The sequence below is a fragment of the Clytia hemisphaerica genome, unplaced genomic scaffold (assembly GCF_902728285.1).
Source record: "Clytia hemisphaerica strain Z4C2 unplaced genomic scaffold, Clytia hemisphaerica genome assembly, whole genome shotgun sequence".
Lineage (NCBI taxonomy): Eukaryota > Metazoa > Cnidaria > Hydrozoa > Leptothecata > Clytiidae > Clytia > Clytia hemisphaerica.
In genome coordinates this window covers 355303-371796 of record NW_027103927.1, presented here as the reverse complement: position 1 = coordinate 371796, position 16494 = coordinate 355303, and the positions used below count along the sequence as shown (strand labels likewise).

The 16494-nt window shown below is 33.6% G+C and overlaps 1 protein-coding gene across 1 annotated transcript in view; it reads left to right on the top strand.

Annotated features, from left to right (window-relative positions):
- Positions 1–16494, top strand: part of LOC136809733 (GRIP1-associated protein 1-like) — a 56593-nt gene that overhangs the window by 12140 nt on the left and 27959 nt on the right. The window contains exons 10-12 of the mRNA XM_067066280.1: positions 14771–14841; positions 15529–15576; positions 15850–15881. Of these exons, the coding sequence (XP_066922381.1) occupies positions 14771–14841; positions 15529–15576; positions 15850–15881 (151 nt within the window). The remainder of the gene's footprint in view (positions 1–14770; positions 14842–15528; positions 15577–15849; positions 15882–16494) is intronic.

Below are 16494 nucleotides of genomic sequence, written 5' to 3'. Positions count from 1 at the left end.
GTAGTTCTGTTGCCAGTAACTGTTGATGGTAGATAAAAACAATTGGTCGTAGAGTTTTCTTGGATCCAGGTTCTGTTCATCTTTCTTCTCAGACTAAGACTTTCTCCTTTCTCTGTTCTCTATAATTAAATGATTTGAGATTTTGTTCATTAACGCATTTCCTGTTTAAGATACCTAGATTTCCATGACAACGGCATTATATCGTATTAAATCTACTTTTTTAACGCACAGTTTGGTGTCTTAGATTCTTTTTGACTGAATTTTTCTTTCCATTGATTTTTGAGGACGCTTAGTCCATTGAAGTATACTAGAGAAGATACTGGCATCATTTTCGTTCTGAAAATCCTATTAATAAACCTATAAGAAAGCAAAAAAATTATTGAGGAAAGCCTCATCAAAATCAAACAAACTGTAATAAAAACACAAAAATATTTCCCTTTTCCAAACAAACTGATGACTTGGTTATGCTTTTCTCTTTGTCTTTTTTTCAAAAAGGGACTGTATTTAAAGTCCTGAGATTATGTATGTTTTTATAAAGGATTGAGTAGATTCAGTTTCCTAGTCTACTGTGTACACTATACTCTACAGTCATTTTAACGTTTTTCAGAATTTAAAGTTCGGACGAGAACTGCTATTTTAGCACTTCCACTTTCTTTCATTGAATATTTCGATTTTGAAGGGGTTCGATGGCTTCTAGGCTATATTCCAAGCCTTATTCGAGCAAATTTGAGCTTTTAAATATTCAGATTCCTATGTTGAAACTCAGAGTTGAAACTTTTCAACTGTAGTTTAAGGCGCTTAAAAATCATTTGTGGTGTTTAGAATTTCTCTGGGAAGTCCACTTTGTCTCAAATATTTTGTCCATGATTGTAACTTCCTTTAGGTTTTTATGTGTTAAAAAGTTACAGATTGGTGTTTTTGTTGTGTTAAAAATGTGTGGTCCATCGTTGAGTTTTCATGGACGTTTTCGTTTGTAGTGATTCAAGAAAAAGATTTCGAGGTTTCTGTCAAAAGCCTGTGGTAAAGGTACATTTCAGTTCTTCATCATTCTTTATTAGGTGCCAGTGTCTGTCTATGTTGTATTTGTTTATTATTGGTTTTGTTTGGTATTTTCCTTTTATAAAGACAATCATTTTGACTAATGTTGCTAAGATTTTTGAATTGTTCATTTATCAATCTTAGGGTTAACCCGGTGTATTATTGTTGAGCCGAGTTCACTTAATGGGCTTCCAGAAAAAAAATTACCCACATCGTTGAGATTATTGATTTTTCGAAGTATCGAACCCCTTATCCACTCTTAAAAATATGCCAAACCCCCATCGTATTTTTTACTTGAAAAGACACATTACCCCCTGAATATCGGCTCCCTTGTAGATATTTAACCCCCTGGATATCCACTTTTGAATAAAAATAGTTAACCCCCTAGACATCCGATATCCTCAACAGGGGGACTATTTCTGGAAAAGCCCAATTTTCTTTTTAAGATTATGTCATCTGTTGTTTTTAAAAGTCGGACGTTTTCTTTGGTGTGGTTTGGGTGGTACGGCAAGTAGTGTCAGGGTGATTTTGTCGGTTTTTTATAAACTTTACTTTTAAATTCTTTTGTTTATTTGTCAATGTTTATCATTGTGTCTAGAAAGTTGATTTGATCGGGGGAATATTCTCTATAGTAAACTTGATTGTTGGGTGGTTATACCTTATCGGGGAAAACTTCGTCGGAGAAAATTTTCGTTTCGGAAAATTTTCGTCGGGGAAAAATATTCGTCACTTGCTGGTAGTTGGTAAACGCATTCGGGGAAAAATATTCGTCACTTGGCCAAAATTTCGTCACTTTTCCCAGACGAAGTTCTCCCCGATAAGGTAATTTATGTAGATTTCCAAATCTTAAGTTTTAGCGTTGGTGGTAGAGTGTTTCTTTGAAAGTATAATAATTTTTTTCTAGAACAAATTTAAAAATTGTTTCTAAAATTTTGTTGTTTATTAGGATTTGACATCAACAGCAAGGAGGTATTTTGTTTGTTTAGCCAGAAGGTATCTACTAGGGGGTTTAGGACTCTAGGGGGGGGGGTCATACTTTTCCCACCCTTGGGGAGGGGTCTCAAAAAATTTCATGTCTTTAGAGCAGGTTCTATGTAATATGAGGGGGTTGGCAAAAATATATTTACTTGTTGGGGGGGGGGGTATGGAAGTTTTTTTGAGGATATCAAGGTGCGAATTATTTTTAGAATTTTTGAAAATATCCTCCACCCCACCTTAGTAGATACTTTCTGACCACTCAGCTTATTACATATTTTTTTTTAATTTCTTTAGAAAATTTATTAAAACATAATCTTTGCGTGTGCTAAAATATATAAAATCACAAAGTTATATGATTTGGATTCACTATCATAAATTTTGAAAAATAATCTTGAGTAAAGAAATAATTAACTGAAATATTATATATAATTGCAAATTATTCTGTACAGCGACGAATGCGAACGAGATTTCGTTTAACAAAGAAACTGGGAAAGGAAATCTTTTCTAGAATCAGGGTCAACAGTAACAGTACCACAGAATCAATATTTAAAAGAGAACTCAAAAGCTGCTTATGGAAGAATTAAAAGCACTAAACAAATTACGAACAAGGAAGAAAACCTTACAATCATTACAATTACAATGTATAATATCAGGTATCTAGATGATTGACAAAAACAGTTTTCAAATTGATTTATGTCTACAAACTACATAAATAAGGTTAATCATTAATTGGTGATTATAAATTTATATATTTTACTTAAAATAACAAATCTTTGTTCCGTGGATCAAGTCAGATGACGTCATCAAAGGGTTTGCTCTTAAAATGTCATTCAAATTTCTCGCATAGCTGTTTCAAACATAGCAATTAAACTCAAAAACTCATTTTCTATGATGTTCTGGTATTTCTTGAGTTACGCCATATCTTGGTATTAAATAAGTTCATTATACAGAAAATGGTTTGTTTTTTTAATTGTGCTTTACCATTTTACAAAGCTGTTTCATACATTATGTATGTTAATACCCAAAGGCTCGTCATCTATAATGGTTTCGTCTTCTTCGGCATTTCTCATTGACAGTAATCTTTGAGTTTCTTCAAAAACAAGTTTCTTGTGACGAAGACATGGTATCCTTTTGTCGGTTCTCATTGGTGGCAACTGGCTTTTCACTTTGTCGAGATCATCTTTTTTTGGAATCATATTGTAAGAACAACAAGACCATGTTCCTGTTGGGTAGTCATTTTGTTGACGCAGTAAAGTGTCCTGTTCACAGTAACAAAAGCAACGCAGATTTTTAATGCAAATCCATGACGAATTGACTATAAAAAGTCCTCTTATGATTATAAGCAAGGGAATTTGTAAGACTACATTGATAAGTATGATATAATCAATGTGATTCAAGCAATTAAAAGGCGTTTGTACCAATCTTCCATCAATCTCTGATAAACATTTTGGATCCAAATCATCTTTCAGATAATAGAAAACTGCACCGAAGCTCCGCATGAGTTGTACAATACCAATCGAAGGAATTAATACATAGTAAAAGCCCTGTAAAACAAGGTTAATTGGATTGAATTTTCTACAAATGTTTCGAACAGTTTGCCCAGTGGATTCCAACAAGTTCCTTGATTCCAACGAGCAAAGTACTGCAAATGCAATCTTAAAACAATCGTAGATCAAATAAAGATAGATGGATCCGAGGATAAAATTGTGCGGAATGAAGTACCAAGTTTTTCGACCATATATGTACTTTTCGATGAAAAAGTATTCCAGAAAAAGTTCTGGTCCATCTTCAATTGCATAGCCAATGATGATGGCGTTGAATTTGAATCTTTCAAACCGTGACAAATTACTATTTACTGGTTTATGTTCTATGCATTTGCAGTGAAAACGTGGTTTCAACCACTGTTCTATTCTTTGCCAAAACCAAAGACGATAAAATGCTAGAATACCAAAAGCATAAATTGAGCTATTAACGTGGGGGTTTCTATAGATTTTTTGGTCTAATTCATTTCCATTTTCCAAAGTGTAAAACATGTAAACATCAAAAAGAATATCTAAACAATCAATAGAGTATTTGATCAGCGTCATGAAAACTATTGTACAGTATAATTTCATTGCGTGAGACTTTTCCCTTGAAAAGCACCATTCCAGTATCTTCACGATACACCCATCAGAGCTAGCTTTTAATGCTTCCTCCAGCTCCTTTTCGTACTGTTCGCGGGCGCTTTTCCATATCTTCTTGACGGTGAAAATGTAGAACAAGAAAACAACCAATACAGGAATAATACACATTGCTATAATGGTAGGTTTTGAGAATCTTGGCTTCCATTCTTCTTTGATTCCACAGTAAGCAGTTCTGTTGCCAGGAACTTTTGATGGTAGATAAAAACAATTGGTCGTATTGTTTTCTTGGATCCAAGTTCTGTTCATCTTTCTTCTCAGACTAAGACCTTCTCCTTTCTCTGTTCTCTAGAATTAAATGATTTGAGATTTTGTTGACTAACGCATTTCCTTTTTAAGATACCTAGATTTCCATGACAACGGCATTATATCGTATCAAATCTACTTTTTTAACGCACAGTTGGTGTTTAATCACACAAAGAGATGTAAAGAAATCGATAAATGAATAAAATAAAACATAAAGAGTGCTTTGGAGCGAAAATTTATTTCTGATAAGCTCATAAAAGAAGTTACATCTTTTTGATAAATTGATACCCTCATATTTTGCCTTTTTTGACATTTTTTTGAAATTGATGTTTTCGCTTTTTGTCCATAACTTCTGAACTAATAAAGCAAAAAAAAATAATACACCAAATTTTAAGTTAGGCTTTCCTTTAAACAATTCAAAAAATATTTTTTTGGACCTACCTAAGGTAGTCCTTTAAATTAACCCTTGTCCGTTCGTTCGTTCGTTCGTCCGTTCGTTCGTTCGTCTGTTGCCAGCTTTTCTCGGGATCGGCTCATTAGTTTTTTCTAATTTTTTGCACAATGATGCAAAATAGCAATGCCCAAAATGTGACGGAGCCCGATTTTCGGAAAAAAAATTTTTCCGGCCGAAAATGGCGGAAATATGCCGGAAAAACTGGTTTTTCGGCATTTTCTCGAGATTTCATCATTAGTTTTTTCTGATTTTTTGCTCAAAGATGCGTATTAACAATGCCCAAAACATGGTCTAGTCCGATTTTTGAGAAAAAATTTTTTCCGGCCGAAAATGCCGGAAATATGCCGGAAATCGCCGTTTTTCTGGATTTTCATTGGACTTTTCCATATAATTGGTTGTTTTTTCATTCAAAAAGATTATCAATAGCAATGCCCACCATCAAGCATGTTTCAATTTTCAATAAAATTGATTTTTGAAGCCGGAACTTTCTAAAAATCGCCGGAACAGCCGATTTTCGCCGGAAAAACGGTATTTCTTGAATTTCTTGAGCTGTACTTTATACTTTTTCATGAAATTTTGCACACTGATGCAAAATGTTAATACCTAAATTGTGACGGAGCCCGATTTTTGAAAAAATTCATTTCGGGCCGAAAATGCCGGAAATATGCCGGAAAAACTGTTTTTTTGGCATTTTCTCGAGATTTCATCATTAGTTTTTTCTGATTTTTTGCACAAAGATGCGTATTAACAATGCCCAAAACATGGCCGAGTCCGATTTTTAAGAAAAATTTTTTCCGGCGGAAAATGCCTGAAATATGCCGGAAATCGCCGTTTTTCTAGATTTTCTTTAGACTTTTCCATATAATTGGTTGTTTTTTCATTCAAAAACATTATCAATAGCAATGCCCACCATCAAGCATGTTTCAATTTTCAATAAAATTGATTTTTGAAGCTGGAACTATTTTAAAAGTCGCCGGAACAACCTTTTTTCGCCGGAAAGACAGTATTTCTTGAATTTCTCGAGCTGTACTTTATATATTTTTATGAAATTTTCACACTGATGCAATATGACAATATCTAAAATGTGACGGAGCCCGATTTTCGAAAAACATTTTTTTCCGGCCGAAAATGCCGGAAATATGCCGGAAAACCGGTTTTTTGACTTTTTCTCGAATTTTCATTTTTAGTTTTTTCTGATTTTTTTGCAGAAAGATGCGTATTAGCAATGCTCAAAAATGGCCGAGTTCGATTTTTGAGAAAAAAAATTTTCCGGTTGCTGGAAATCGCCGTTTTTGCAGATTTTCATTGGATTTTTTCCTTGTATTTCTATGTTTTTCACACAAAAACATTATTGATAACAATGCTCACCATCAAGCATGATTCAATTGTCAATAAAACTGATTTTTGCGACCAGAACTTCCTATTTATTTTTCCCTACAACCCTTCTCTCTCCCCCCATCAACAATCAATGATTTATTGTGTTGTGTATATTCGCTAAATGCTATATTTTCTGACTGATTTTTTTCATTTTTCTTTTCGCATTGCTAACTAACTTTCATCATCAGGTAGGTCCATTCAGCATGTTGCTTGTTTAATTTTCTTTTCCTGCGCCTGCAATATTAAATCAAAAAGGGTAACTTATTTGTGGCACACCTAGTATTTTTCAACAATAAATGCTCCAAGAGAGCTATTTAGAAATTATTATGACAATAGTGACGTCATTTTTATCAAAAATACAAAGCAGGGAACAGAAATATTGAGCTATTTATAAAATATAATTATATGACTGATTTTATTTAGGTTGCGTGCTATTATCATTCCGAGGAGTATTACTTTGTAATACTCCGCTTGATTTGTAACACTCCCCCCACCCACCTGCCAAAAATTTCTGATACATACGCCCACTTTTCTGCCTTCCCGCCACAAACAAGACGCTGTGATTACAATGCGTAAACAACAAAACTGTTGAACCATTCAGGAGAAATTAAGTTTATACGCTTCATTCTTAGAAGCAATATTTTTTATCATAACCATTTTCGCCTAAAGATAACTCGAAAGTTATGTATTAAAGATATAAATCTTTGCGGGGAGAGACGACGTGCTCGAACAAGAATGCTTGCGAACTCTACAAATGATGAATAACGATCAGATTACAATATTTTCTTAATAAAGCAGTAAAAAAATGCGGTGAAACAAGCGATAATAAAAGCACTAGAAAAGAAGATAAAACTCATCGATAATAACTTTCGAGAAAACATGACTCATGAACTATTCAAAAATATCAAAGAGCTTGAAGCGAAACCAAAAAAACCTGTGATGGCCCTGAAAGATGCAACAGGCAACAAAACTACCAACATCCCTTACGGAACTTCCACGCGTTTTAAATGCATCGAATTTTTCATTGAAATTTGAGTTTAATTGCAATTTAAATGTAGTGAAACCTGGACCTGGACAAAAATGTTAAACGAATTTAAATCGCATTGCTAGAGTAAAAACTTTGTAAATAAAATGCATCATGGAATATGTAGCATACAGTATGCACTTTAATTGCATTGAAATAACATTTGAAAAAATAGGATATATAATTCATTAGGATTTCGTTTAAAATGCATTTACTTTATACATTATACACGCAATTACAAATACATTTTTAACATGAAAAGAGAATTGAGGAAAATTATAAATACATTTTTAATGAACGGCGTTAAAATTAAAATGCATTTTAAATAGCGGACAAGATTTCAGATGAATTGAAAATCCAAATTTACAATGCCTTTACAATATCCGAAATATTTCTTATAGGAAAGATTTTTCATAAGAATTGAGAATTTGTAATGCATTATTTTCCTTTTCTTTGTAAGAATACCACTACCAGTATTCGGGTCCTTATAGGGATTTTATCGGGGCATTTTCTGATTATTTTCCGAGGTTTATCGATGCTTGTAAGGGGTATACATTGTTGAGCTTTATTCGATGGGTTATTGGCTAATATTCACTCAGATTAACTGCATTTTGAGATACAGGATACAAGTCTAATCGTTTGAGTTGCAAATGGAATTTTTTATTTAGTAGAATAAACAGAAGTTAAAATTTACAACGAAAATTCTAATAAAAGATTAAAAATTGAAAATAAGATGGCGTCTTCATCTTTTGTTTGGTATCGTGATTTTTTAATCATCCTTCAATTGTGTGTCAGTATTCTGTCGGTATATTATGGTTTTACCTGAAAGAAATTAAATATTAATAGATAAATTTTGGAAATAACATTGGAGTTGTTAAATTTAAGCCAAAAAGAGACTCTTCCTTAACATCATTTCTAAACATAGCTCATGCCCTGACGGACATGTGACTGACACAACTGACAACTTGGCTTGTTAAAATAAAACTTTTAAACATCAATTTTCTCAAATGTTTTGTGTTCTAATTGCTCGTAATTAAATCAAACTAAACCGCCAATACACAAAACAATTTAGCTAACTAATTTGCTACAATTATCAATGGAGCAGAGCAATTTACCCAAATTATTCGAAAAAAATAAATGTATTTTAAACGTATCTAAGAATTTTGAACGCAAAAAAATTGTCACAAATTTTTACAATTTTGGTTAAGTTTCTTCTGCATTGAAGAATAAATCAAACATCAAAAACGATATTTTCTTTGTGATAAAAACAAAATTTCTGTCCTTATTATTGTGAACTAACTCAACTTACAAATCCATGGAAATATTGTGCTAGTCTCGTTTTTACAAGTAAGACAGAAAATTAGACACCAGATTTTCATTTTTTTTTGTCAGACAAAAAACTTGTGATCAGAATCAGAAAAAAAGCTGCGCCATTATTGTGAAATACTTTGATATGTGATAATAATAACATCAAAAACTTTTGTTCATAATTTGCGGAAGAATTCATCCTACTTCAGGATCATGCGCTACTTGCAACTAAAAACTAACATATTCTGTTATCTTGCGCGTAGAGCTTCTAAAATGACTGCTAGGCGCTCGCTTTTCCAAGTTTTTTTCGAATATTTAAAGTATTTGTTGTTAGACAAATATTCACTTTTTATCCGATAAAAAACTTATCGAAAGTTTATCTGGTTCAGAGAAAAAAAGTTTCGTTATTAATCGTGAGGGCGGCTGGGTCACTAAAATTTCAAAATTTTAAATGATTTCTCGACCCGCCCTGCATTGTGCACAAAAAGCTGTATTTGATTTTTTTTAAACTCATGCACTATGGTCGTGCTCTCAAAAAGACAGAACTCCTGAAAAGTACTTATCTATTTTCTGACATCATTTAATTTTAAAACCTACCACAATGAACTACCACAATGTAATTTTTAACTCGTGAAATAAGCATATTCAATGACATATAACATTATATATTATTTTCAGATCCATTTCCTGACACCCCTGTATCAGTAACCCTGTTAAAGTTATTTAGCCAGTGAAGATAAAATGAGCTATGCCAATGGGAGTGGAAAACCGCTTGTTTTTAAATGAGTGGGGATTTCAAATTCTAATGTTTTCAGCTCAAAAATCCAGTGAGGATGGCCTCAGTGTCTCAGTGTTTTTTTTTTCCCAACGGCAATGAGAGCTCTTGTAGCTTTTCAATGGGGATGAAATTTCAGGGTATTTTTATCACCGGGACCATTTTTTGGCGGCTTTTTCCAGTGAGGAGGGGTCCCACCGAGTCTGTTTCTAGGGGCTGTTTCCTCTAGCTTGTGAACAGCTGCGAGAGAGTTAATCAAGGAGGAGACTTAACAAAACATGATAAACATGAATTAAAGATTTAAAATTGATGGCGAAATACTGTACTGGTCATCAGCGTGCCTTATTATTTTTGACGATTATGATCTTCATTGTAAGGGTGCGATTTCGCGATAGCCGCATTCTTTTGTGGTAAATATGGTTTTAAGATTACAAAAACGCTGGGTCTTTCACTTCACCACGGAAAAGGTTAGCTTGAAATAGAATGTTACACTGAAAGAAAGAACATGGGATTTCAATTAAGTTTCAAGAATTTTGGTAACATTTTATTTGAAAGCTTGCGAAAAATCTCCATTCTGTAATGAATTCAAATAGGTGAAAATGGAAATTTTTGGTAATCCCTGTACCATTAATCATTCTATCTCTTTTCTGAATATCGAATAGACTGGCTATAGTTTTACTTAAAATATATTAAGTTGCATTTAGTCTCGTGACTATTTACTCTGGTATTGATCTTTACTAATTTATCTTTTTACTTTTTTTGGTTTTAAAAAATTAGAAAAAAATGAATTTCAGGAAAAAAAATTAAAACAGCATGGAATGGAAAGTGCATTTTATTTGTAAAACTATTTGAACTGCATTAGTTCCGAAATCCTGACCATCTGGAAAAAATATTACGAAAAACACTTGAACAAAGTTTTCCTAAAAGAGAGGACATTTCACATAAGATAGACATCCCAGCCCTGAATAATGAGCAATTCGAGATAGAGAAGGGAGATGTTGTAAAAGCAATCAAGCATATGAAATTAAAAAAAGCCTTCGGACACGATGGTGTATCACCAGAAGCGTTAAAGGCGGGTGGTGAGCCGACAGTCAATGTCCTCCACCACCTTTCCTATCTTCTAACGAAGTCCCTTCAGAATGGTCCAAATGATGGTGACCCCAATCTACAAGAAAGGCGATACAAGTAACCCTGAAAACTGCTGTGCGATTTCATTACTGTCAATACCAGGAAAAGTGTTTAACCGTATCCTCCTCGAAAAAATAAGAGAAAGAACCGAAACTTTCACCAGTAAGACCCAATTTGGTCTTCGTCCAAATAAAGGTTACTGTAGAGGCGATTTTTATCGTTAGGCAAATTACGGAGAAAGCAAAAGAGCGTGGTGTCAATCTACACTTCAATTCCATTGATTTTAAAAGTGCGTTCGACACTGTCTGGAAAGAGGCACCATGGAAGATGTTGCTTACCATTGGTGTCTCGACCAATATTGTCAACATCGTCAAAACCATGTACGACAATACAACTTGCTCAGTTATTGTTAACGGTCGGCTTACTGAGTGGTTTAAAGTTACAATTGGTGTACGACAGGGATGTTTATTGTCCCCTACCCTATTCAACCTCTTTCTCGATTTCTTAATGAAAGAACTAAAATGTCTTGAAGAAACAATTACGTTTGATGATGAATTATGCTGCGATGTTAGATATGCTGACGATACAACCCTCATAACCGTTACTTTTCTTCTTCTTGAACTTGCTACCAACCAACTGGAATCAGCATGTGCAAGATATGGACTCAAAATCAATGGTGGCAAATGTAAAATCCTCTCCCCAGAAAATTAAAAACAAATCTGCATTGATGGTCGAAAAAGTTGAGCAATTTACTTTCCTGGGATCAGTTATTCCGGGAACCTCCAAAGATATGGACAGACGACTTGCACTAGCATACACAGCCTTCGAAATTTAAACAAGAACGTTTGGTCAAACAGAAACTTACCTATGAAACTTAAAACGAGACTTCTTCATGCCCTTATTTACCCCATAGCTACATACGCTTGTTCCACATGGACACTCACTAAGAAAGACTTCAACAGACTTCGAGTGTTTGAAAACAACTGTCTCCGAAAATTGCTTGGGGTTAGACTCCTGGACAGAGTTTCAATCAAAAAGCTGCACGAAAGAGCAGACACAAAGCCGTACATACAAAACTTCGTGAAAAAACAAAGAACTTCGTGGTATGGTCATGCACTCCGAATGGATGACAACAGTCTTGTTAAAAGAGCTCTCCAACATGATTTCACAAAGAAGAGGAAGCGAGGGAGGCCACCAAAGCGATGGAAAGACCACATTAAGGAGGACACTGGATTAGACTTCATCACCTTAAACGTGATCGCGAATGACAGTGTAGAATGGAGAAGACAATATCTTAATCAAATATGGGCAAATATCAAGTCTCAGCATTGAGATGTGCTTCAAAGTAAAAAAGAAAAGAAAAGTAGTTACGGAACTTGAAAAATAAAATATAAAATTTATTTACGAGTTACGTAACTCGAAAAAATGAACCTGAAAAGAAATACGAGTTAGGTAGATAAACAAAATTAAATTGTTTTAAAGTTACAAAATGATAAATGATTTCATAATTTGAGACTAACGACGTCACATTCGGGTTTTTGTAACTCGGGTTTTGTAACTCGAGTTTTTGCAACTCCGGTTTTCCGGGCCTCGTTAGTTTATAGAGACGGAAAGATATTTCCAAGGGGAGTAATCTAAAGGATAAAGGATTTTCGAAAAGTTGAAAATGAAGAAGAAAAATAAAGGTGAAAAAATGAAGATTTTTTGTACTGGTTCAAAAAAAATAATAATAAAGACTTGAATGTTTAAACCATACTGATTTCAATTATGTGTTCATATCTTTCTTAGGTATGAAGTTTACAGCAAAGTGAAGTTGGTCATTTATTATGTTTTTGGTCATTTTTGGCTCTTAGAGTTGTAACTTTTTATCCAATAAAAATACGAAAACTCTGAATACAGATTTTAAATCAACAAGGTTCTAAAAAATATCCGAGTAAAGTTCCCGCAAAAATCGCCCTCCACCAAATTTTATATTTCTGCCAAATTTAATTTGTTATTCATGTATTTCTCGGTTAGTGTAAAACGCAGGTCACAGGTCGCAGGTCACAGGTCACAGGTTACAGGTCACAGGTCACAGGTCAACAAAGTGCAGACCGGAAAAAAGATAATAAGATCATAACATATACATAACAAAACATCAATACATAACGCATTAAATTACAAAAAAGTAATACATGTTATTTAGATATTATAAAATGACAATTGAATAGAATCACAACCTAGTGACACTTACTTACAAAAATAATGACAAAATCATAAAAGATGATGCCTAACAAGACAAAAGCACGAAAAATATTTATTATACAAAATGTGATGTGGATGGTGTGAATGGATAAAAAGTGGCAACAAACAGAAGCTTGCAAGGTCCCTAAGAGAGTGGTTTTAGAAGGATGGAACTAATTAATTATTCAGTTATTATTTTAATGTCTTAATGACAATTTTTGACAAAAATATTAACAGAATCATAAAATCTGATGTAAGAAAAGACAAAAACACGAAAAATATTTATAATACAGAATGTGATGTTGATAGTGTGAATGGATATAAAACGGCACCAATCAGAAGCTTGTGAGGTCCCTAAGAGAGTGGTTTTAGAAGGATGAAACTAATTAATCATTCAATTGTTATTTTAGTGACTTAATGACAATTTTTGACAAAATATTGACAGAATCACAAAATATCATGTCTTACGAGAGAAAAACACCAAAAATATTTAGCATACCGAATGTGATGATAACAATATGGCTGGATATAAAATTACACCAATCAGAAGCTCGTGAGTTCTCTGAGAAGTTAGTTTTAGAGCGATGTGTTTTATTATATGTAACCATCATATAACATTACAAACATTACAATATGTAATATACCTGTTATACGTATAATATGGTTTCAAATATTTTCTGGTCTGCGTTATACACGGCACAAACTGCGAAAGATCGATAAAAGCACATGGTTAAATTTTGATGTTTGAAATGGTTTTATATGGATGAAATTGATTGAGAATTATGTTTTTGATAATTCTTTGTGTTTTCCAAACATTTTCCTCTGCAATGACATTGATTAGAGTCAACCTGTCATCACTGACCTGTGACCTGTGACCTGCGACCTGTGACCTGTGACCTGCGTTTTACACTAACCGTGTATTTCTCAAACATGTCCTTTTTCAGGCCTAAGGCGTACAAACTTTCGCAAGCAGAAACTTTCTCGTTTTTCGCAAATTTTGGCCTTTTTCGCAAAAGTAAATGTCTTTGAAAATTCTTAACAGGGCAATTCGCAAAAGTTTATGCTCGCGAAAAATTCTCAAAAAAAATGGAAATCGATAAAACTTCGAAATCGTAATAAATATCAAATTTTCGGCATATTATTAATACAATAATGACCGGTTTGTGAGGGCTGTACTGAGAAATATTGCCCGAGGGCAATATTTTCAGTACAGCCCGAAAAAAACCGGTCATTATTTTATTTGTTAACCATTTCCTTCAGCTTCGATTGACTTTTAGCGCTTTATCCAGGAAAAATAGCGAAATAAAGCGAAAAAAACAAGCGGAAAGAGATAAAAAATTGTTATAATTTCTGACGTCATAAATAAAAAATGAGAGAAATGATGTCAACGCATTGTTAATTTTTCTTTGAAAAAGTGACGTCACAATGAATTTTCCTAACGACGGGCAACTCTGGACAGTGTTGGCCCGTCGTCATGCGAAAAGAACCAATTGCATTGCGCAAAAAGTCGTGTAGCCCGCTTCGAAAAAGTAACCGGTTAACAATATTCTTTAATGCCTTTTTAGCGGATTTAAGGAATATTTTTCACTTTTAAGGCAATTTTTATTCGAAAATTCTCATTTTTACCCAACGATTCGCGAAAGTTTATGCTCGCGAAAATAATTTTTTCCTCAAATTCGCGAATGTAAATGTCGCAAATCTCGTTCAAAATCGGTTTAGTCAATCAAAAGTCAAATCCAAAATGTTAGAAAAAATGATAATTTTGACCTACCCTAAATGTCAAAATTCCCTAAAAGCAGTGAACAAGACTTACCATACCTTATAATAGCAAAAATATGTTCAAAATGTTGCACACGTGCTTTCCTTAGAGAAAAAAAACACTTAACTATACAACGACCTCTGAACGAGCTCTCATTTCCAGATAACGCTTTTTAAAGTTTGTAGTAGTCAATTTTTTAAAGAAATGATGCGAAAAAGGCTGTAATAATTCTCTGCTTTGATCCTAAATCCGTATTATATCGATGATTTCTCACTTCTAGAAGTTCACTTTCGTTTGGAGACATCGTTACAAGAAAATCGCATGTTACAAGAGCAGCTCAATACTTATACGGTATGATAAGATAAATTTTGTTTTGTAAGACAGCTTCTGCATTTTTTCAAAATATAACCCCAGACTATATAAACGTAACGAAAAGAATTCACCCCATCCACACGAAACTCTCACAAGCTTAAGGGTTGTTTGCACTCCATACCTACCTAATATAGAGTAAAAATCTCTTAAATTGTATCAGGGAAAGTGAAGAAATTAGCTGGAACTGTTTAGATTTAGATTAAAGTGGATTTAAGATGAAAACGCTTGCCCCATTTTGAAATCATTCTAAAGTGATCCTTTTTTACTACCACGAAAGCGATGCAAATGTTTTGTGTGGTAATGAGAAAGAAGTTAGTACCAGTGGCGTGGTGGCAGGGGGGTATGCCCCCATCGAGGCTTTCTCAAGGGGGTGCAAAAAAGGAAAATCGTTAATAATTTTGTACAAAGGTGCTAGTTTATTACGAAAAGGACGCTCTTTCACAAGTATCTTGCATTGTATTAGATAAAATATTGATTTTGTTTCTGGACTTGGGTCTAATCCTTTGCATTTGAGTGTCCCTAAATTGGGGGTGGATCATTTAAAGAGTGTCAAATTTTTGTATGGCCACTCAAGAAAATCTTTCCAACCAAATCAGCGTAGTACAATTTTCTAATCTGTGGGAAAGAAATTTCTGCTAGTACTGAGCTATTTTTTATTCTTTTTAGGAATCCACAAAATTAGAATTGAAACAACTACGAGAGGAAGTAGCAAAGGTTATTTTTCCAGCTTTTCCAATCATGCTCTTCTTAGTTTCTAAAATGTCAGTAACTTCTCCTTAAATAATTCCATATCGGGATTTGTATGATAATTATAATGAAAAAAACTTTCTTTGGTAACGGTATAGTTCGAGATTTTCTCTTTCGTTATTTTGAAAGAAATTCCCGGTTTTTCGGTATCGAAGACCCTTTATAACTTTATAATCCTTGCCCTAGTTTTCCAAAACGGATAAAGATTATTGATAATTGATTTTCATTTGTTTTTTTTAGTGGGAAGATAAGACCAAAAAGAAGCAAGAAAGGTCTGTCTATTGAAAATATACTGATTTTATCATGTACCTGGCTATGATGCGCCTGTAGTTTTTTTCGTAATTTTTATTCGTAATTTTTTTTCGCTTAGTTTTGCAAATTAATTAATCTAAATTCAAACTTTGGTTTTACACCGGTCTTGCACAAGCCACTAGCACTACGTTCACTCAGTCTACTTTTGCCAAGCTCATATTACTCTACAACGGTATTTGATCGAACGTACTTGGCTTTACCAACTTTTAGCCTTATAGTCTCTAGTTACAACCGGTCTCAGTATTTTTAATGAACATCATATTTTTTATACGCTACATATATGTTTATCATACTCAATTTCCAGGTGAAGAGCCAATTGTAAAACTTTGGAGATACTGTGAAATATATCGTTATTATTATTAAGTATTGGTAGTGAAACCAAGATGAAGAACTGGTTACTCTATACTCGAATAATGTTCCTTTTTTTTCGTACAAATGTGGCATTTTATCAAAAGAACAAATTTTCAAATGTTATGATGAGTGTACCCATCAATCGAAGTAGAAACCTCATCTCATAGGATTTTATGGCTACATTACTTATGCTAATATTTATTAGGATCAGCAGTAGTGTGG